This window comes from Chaetura pelagica, unplaced genomic scaffold (genome assembly GCF_000747805.2).
Source record: "Chaetura pelagica isolate M959 unplaced genomic scaffold, ChaPel_1.0 scaffold31, whole genome shotgun sequence".
Classification (NCBI taxonomy): Eukaryota; Metazoa; Chordata; class Aves; order Apodiformes; family Apodidae; genus Chaetura; species Chaetura pelagica.
Genome location: NW_009952481.1, coordinates 4111336 through 4117309, shown reverse-complemented (window position 1 = coordinate 4117309; position 5974 = coordinate 4111336). Strand labels below are relative to the sequence as shown.

At 57.3% G+C, this 5974-nt stretch overlaps 1 protein-coding gene across 1 annotated transcript in view; it reads left to right on the top strand.

Moving 5' to 3' along the window:
- Window positions 1-5974, top strand: part of LOC104398609 (tropomyosin alpha-4 chain-like) — a 12592-nt gene that overhangs the window by 6044 nt on the left and 574 nt on the right. The window contains exons 2-7 of the mRNA XM_010008742.1: window positions 358-491; window positions 1497-1614; window positions 1752-1822; window positions 2072-2147; window positions 2812-2874; window positions 3203-3272. Coding sequence (XP_010007044.1) covers window positions 1501-1614; window positions 1752-1822; window positions 2072-2147; window positions 2812-2874; window positions 3203-3272 — 394 coding nt within the window. The 5' untranslated portion in view covers window positions 358-491; window positions 1497-1500. The remainder of the gene's footprint in view (window positions 1-357; window positions 492-1496; window positions 1615-1751; window positions 1823-2071; window positions 2148-2811; window positions 2875-3202; window positions 3273-5974) is intronic.

Here is a 5974-nt window from a genome sequence, read left to right as displayed (position 1 = left end):
AACCCCAAATACCATCCCCGTGACAGCATGGCTGGTCTGGCCACCCTGACCTGCTGAATGCTCCTGGTCGCCCTCTGGGGCAGGAGCTGGAGGTGTGAGGACATGGCGGAGGGTCTGCACATGCTGGGCTGGGCTTGTGTGTCCGGGAGGAGCCAGTGTCAAACAAAGAGCTAGGGATGGAGAAAACTCCATCCGTGCATGGTCAGGCATCCCATTCCAGCAAGCCCTGGCTTGTTGCGTGGTGCCAAAAGATGTTCTGGATAGCAAATGCAGAAGTAACCAATGAAAATGCTTTCATGTATGTATATATACACACTGTATGAAACACTGGGTGACCGAGGGTTTCTGCTTCCCCAGGCTGAGGCTGAAGTGGCTTCTCTGAACCGCCGTATCCAGCTGGTGGAGGAGGAGCTGGACCGAGCCCAGGAGCGCCTGGCCACTGCTCTGCAGAAGCTGGAGGAGGCTGAGAAAGCAGCTGATGAGAGCGAGAGGTATGATTGGAAGGGACAGTGCAGGGGGGCATTGGGTCAATCAACATGGATTGCAGGCAGCCCCCTTGGTTTCACATTGGAGTCCCTCTGCAGTGACCTCATGGGGTTAGCTTTGGTTTTCCCGTAGACCCTAAAGGGAGAGAGCAAGAACACAACACAGAGAAGTCCCCCAGATACAGGCATTTTTAAAAAGGCTTTGAAATTTTCAGGGCACCGATAAAATCCTGAAAAAATGTATCTGGTATTTTTTGCATAAATACCAGGCTGTAAACAAAGCCTCCTCCACTTGAGAGCTGGAAAACAGCCAAGGAGGGGACACTTGTGCCTGACACCCAAGGTCATCTTTAGCCAACAAACCAGCCTCATTAAAAAAAAACAGTCCTGCAGAGTGTGTTGCCCCATCCTTGCAGCAAGGTTTCCCAGGCAGAAGCCAGGCAAGCAAGGATACTTGAGTTGCAAGGAGTGCCCAGACATGTCACAGCATTCCAAACAGTCATGTGAGCTCTTCCCTCCATTGGCAAAGACCAGTTTGAGCAATGGCATCTGAGGGAGAAGAGAAAGAGTCTGCAGGAGTCCCTGCCACAGGGGTTTGTGGGGGTTCAGTAAGCATCATCCCTGAATGGGAAAAGGCTTTGCCATGGAAAGCATTTCATAAAGGTTGCAGGCCTGTTAGGCTCCTTTGGTGGAGGTTGCAGCTGCCTCTGCATGCATTTTTCCCCCACCAGATGATGAGTTCAGGACCTGTCTGGTTGAGGGGCACCACTGCCACATCTAGTCCATCTGAAACATGGTCCTGGGGCCAGTTCGTCTGCTTTAATTGTGCACAGGAGCATCCTTGGGGTATTACCTGTGTGACCCTACTGCATCAGGTGGCCAGTGAGTGGCAGCATCCCTGGGTGATGTCCCATGTCTCTGGAGCTGGTGGATGGGACAGAGAGCAGGCAGGAAGTGCAGGTGTCTCCTCAACCCACAGCAGTAACATCTTCTGGTTTGGACTTTCCTTAGAGGCATGAAGGTCATCGAAAACAGGGCCATGAAGGATGAGGAGAAGATGGAGCTCCAGGAAATGCAGCTGAAGGAGGCCAAGCACATAGCAGAGGAGGCTGATCGCAAATATGAGGAGGTGCGTGCCCACAGTCACAGACCCTCAGCCCCCCAGTTCTGAAGCCATGATAGCACCCAGGGCTGCCTCCCCACAGCTCTGTGCCCCCATCTGGGGCCGGCATGGGGCTGACACACACCTCTTTTTGCTGTCAACAGGTTGCCCGCAAGCTGGTCGTCCTTGAGGGAGAGCTGGAGCGCTCAGAGGAGAGGGCAGAGGTGGCGGAGAGGTGAGCAGGGCTCCCAGTGGGCAGCACACAGGGGTCCCACACAGCCCTTGCCCCTAGTCCCTGACAGCTGTGGGGATGGAGGTGTCTGCCTGGGGATAGGAGTGACCCTCCTTGGGAGCAGAAGGGTCTGCCATCAGGGTGGTCCCTGGGCTTGCAGGCTGGGAGCAGGGGGATGCCAACCCAACCAGTAGCAAATCCTTGACCCTGTTCTCTGCTGTCCCCCCGCGGGGTGCCCCTCTTCCACCCCAGCCGAGTGAGACAGCTGGAAGAAGAGCTACGGACCATGGACCAGAGTCTCAAATCCCTCATTGCCTCAGAGGAAGAGGTACCCGGGGCAGGGCCGCGAGGCGACGCGCAGCAGCCCCCACCTCCCACTCTGTCTCTGTTTCTCGAACCATGCGACCCACCTCTCACCTCTCTGCACCGCTGCCTCCACTACCGACCTCCCCTCGCCTCCCCTCCGGTGGGCACAGGCTGGGCACACTCCTCCATCCTTCCCTGCCTGCTCTCCTTCCTGGTGAGGCCAGCGGGAGCCCAGCTGGCAGCAGCGAGGCACTGCCTGTGCAAGGAGGCACGAGGAACGGATGAACGGATGCGTCCCGGCAGCTCCCGCTCATAGCGGCTCTGCTCCTTCTCCACCTGCACTAGAGTTTTCTGCTCTTTCAACTTGTTCTCTTCTCTTTCTTTCCTCCTCTTCCCCACACCTGCTCTTTCTGCCCACACCTCTATCCTGCACCCCTGGCCCTGCTTTTCCCTCCTGGCGGCCCCTGCTTGGGATGTAGTAAATGTGGTGACCTAGAGGAGGAGCTGAAAATTGTCACCAACAACTTGAAGTCCTTGGAGGCCCAGGCTGACAAGGTAGGACCTGGTGGGGCTGCTAGGGCTGGGCAGAGTGCGTGGGGCCTGGGGGAGCTGGGGTCTCCTGCTGGGGTGAAGGCCAGTCAGAGGTGTCCCATGGGGCTCACAGGTGCCTGTCTCTGTCTCTGCAGTATTCCACCAAGGAGGACAAGTACGAGGAGGAAATCAAGCTTCTAGGGGAAAAACTGAAGGAGGTAAGGGATGTGAGGCCAGCACTGCATTGCTGCAGGCACAAGTTTGCCATTCGTGTGGGTTTTCACCCTGTTATGCCTGTGTTTTCTCACCATTCTGCAAATTGAAACCTTTAGCATGGCAGGTGCCTGGCTCTGCAATTCCCCCTCATCAGCCTGCTCTGATTTAGGGTGGAGGGGTCCATGGATACCTTGTCCTTTGCGTTTCTTAGGGGAGGGCTCACTCAGAAGGGTACTAGAGATGCAGATGTGGGAAATCAGGCATATGGTGCAGCCTGTACTGTCCCTACCATGCCATGCAGCTTATGCCCTCCCTGCTGTGCTCCCACAGGCTGAGACCCGGGCAGAGTTTGCAGAGAGGTCTGTGGCGAAGCTGGAGAAAACCATCGATGATCTAGAAGGTAAAATGTCCCCACTGGCCCTGTGTCCCTCTTTCCTAGGGAGCACTGGCAACAGCGTGCCCCTAGTGGGGCTGGACAGGGCTTGGCCAGGGTGAGAGGGTGGGCAGGGGTCCCAGGAAGGGAGAAGTTGGATGCTGTGGTGTCTGGCACAGATGCAAAATGCTGTTGGGGTCTGGGCTCTGCCCTCGGGTGGCTAATAGGGCTGCATCCACGCTGCCAGTGCCTGCACACCCGCCACCCTCAGCCCCCCACTCACAGCCACCATCTCTCTCTCTGCCACCCACCCCTCACCCCACTCTACCACCTGCCTCCCACGTGCCTTGTTGCCTGCAGATGAAGTGTATGCTCAGAAGATGAAGTACAAAGCCATCAGCGAGGAGCTGGACAATGCACTTAATGACATCACCTCCCTCTAAGCCCACCACCAGGCACCAGCACTGTACCCCCATGCCTGCCTCTCCCCTCCCCACCTCAGCCACTTGCCTGCCTGGCCATCCCACTGCTCGTCCTGCCTGCTCTGTCCTCCTTTGTCCTTCCTAGCCCATGCCTGTCCATCAGCTCCTTTGGGACAGGAGCTGGCCTGAGGTGTTCCCGCAATACCCCTCTTTGGGGGGCAGATGAGGTGTGGATGCTGTGGGCCAGGGTAGCATCCATTGGTAGCCCCATGCGCTGGGCACAGTGCCATGTGGTTGTATGTCTGTACCTCAGCATTGCCCTGTGGAGGACAGGAGCCCTTTGCTCCACCATCTCCCTCCTCAGCTCCCCAGATGCACAACACTGGGAACCCCACAGCTCCAGGGCTGGCAGGTCACCTGCCCCCCCATACCCCGCCAGCAAATCCCCCTGGTGTTGTTTGCTGAGCCCAGGGGGGATAGGACTCACAGCTCCACTGCCAAAGCTTAGGCCCAGGGGATAGAGTTTTGGGCCTGGCTATGTAGGCAGCCCTTTACCAGGCAGGCAGGCAGGCCACTCCCAAACCTGCCCTGTTCGTTCCTCACCCCTGCCTCCCTTCTGTCCTTTGCACATTGCTGTTCAGTTTGCATTTCATGACTTTTATGTTCTGTCCCTCTGAGTTACTGAATAAAGCATATTAATTTCCTTGGTTTCTCCTTTGTTTTCCTCATGCCACTCTGTCCCTCATCTCATGCATGTCTCATGTGGGTGCCTGCAGTGGGGTCACAGGAGGAGATCAGAGGCAGCTTGTAGCCATGCGACCCTCGGGATGCTGGTGGCCAAGTCCCAGAGTGGCCCTGCACTTCCAGGCTGAGTGGGATGTGGCTCTGTGTGCCTTGGCCCACGGGATGACGCCTGCCACCCTCTTTCTCACACATGGCTTTCCTCATCTTTTGCCATCTTCTCCATTTTGGCCTGAAATAGCAGGGTTAGACCTCGTTCTGTCCCTCCCAAGCAGCAATCTCAGCCCAGGCATCTCCTGCATCACCCTTCCTCGATGAAGGGGCTGACCCTATCCTTCAGCAGCAATCCCTAAATGCGTCCGTGATCCTTCTCCTTCCTCAACTTCCTACCCTGCCCCAGAACCCAGTTTCCAGACTGATGGACCCATAGACCTGTCTCTTCCCTGGAACTGGCTGTCTCCCCCTGCCAGTCCAGCTCGTCCCTGCTGCTGGCTGGGTGGCTGCGGGATTTCCAGAGGGGCTTTGGGGAATGCTGTCTCTTTTCACTAACTCTCCTTTCTCTTTCTCTTCCCTCTGCTGCGCTGACGTCTCCGTTTTCTCTAGAGCGCTCCCAGCAGGAAGCCGAGAAAAACCGCATTCTTTCTAAGGAGCTGCGGGTCATCCTTACCGAACTTAACAACTGAGTTGCCCAGAGCTCCTGGCCCCAGCCCAGCCTCCTGCACCCAAGCTGTTGCCAGCCCCACTCCCTTGCCCTGTTTTGGTCAGGCTGGCTCTAGGCTGGGAGCCCATGCCCACTCCCCACCACAGCTAGCCAGGGGGGTAACCACCCTGCCTGGGGGGGGTGGGGACAGGGAGCCCCTCTGGAGCTGATAGGTTTTTCTTGGGAGAGGAATGAAGGTTTTTTGATGTCCCAGGACCCTCACACAGTGATGGCTGTTCCCTGGCATCAACCTGGCCCTGCCGGAGAGGGATGTGGTGGTTTGTATCACTGTTTTCCTCCCGTTGTCCCAGAAGTCAGCAGCCAGCCTTTTCCTTCTCACTCTGGTCACCCCAAACTGTGCAGGGAGGATGCCCTTGGAGTGGGGTCCCTGCAGGGTGCTGGGAGGGCTGGGATAGGAGCTGGGGACCTGGCAGCACCCACTGCCCCAGGCTGGTAGCAGGGAACAGAGAAGAGCCCTGCAGAGTGCTGGGAGATGGGGTTGGGTGAGTAGAGCTCTCATCCCATCACTGTCTCCAGACGGAAGGAGGGTGCCCTTTGGAAGCAAACAGAGGAGGCTGCCTCAGCAGTGGTCTGCCTGGCAGAGGTTGTCCCTGCGGCCTTGTTAGCTCTACTTCTCTCTTTCTGCTGTCCTCTGCAGTCTCACTCCTTTTCTTCACGGAGCACCAATGGGTCGTGCAGCCAGCACTGGCTCTCCTCTTTCACTGGCAGAGGGTTTGTGCATGTGCCCTCAGCTGGCTGGTGCTGATGCCCCAGGGCAAGATGTTCTGGTGGCTGGCCAAGGAATGGCACCTACCTGCCAGTGGTACCTGCGCTGCGGAGGGCCCGGCCATAGGAGGGTGGTAACG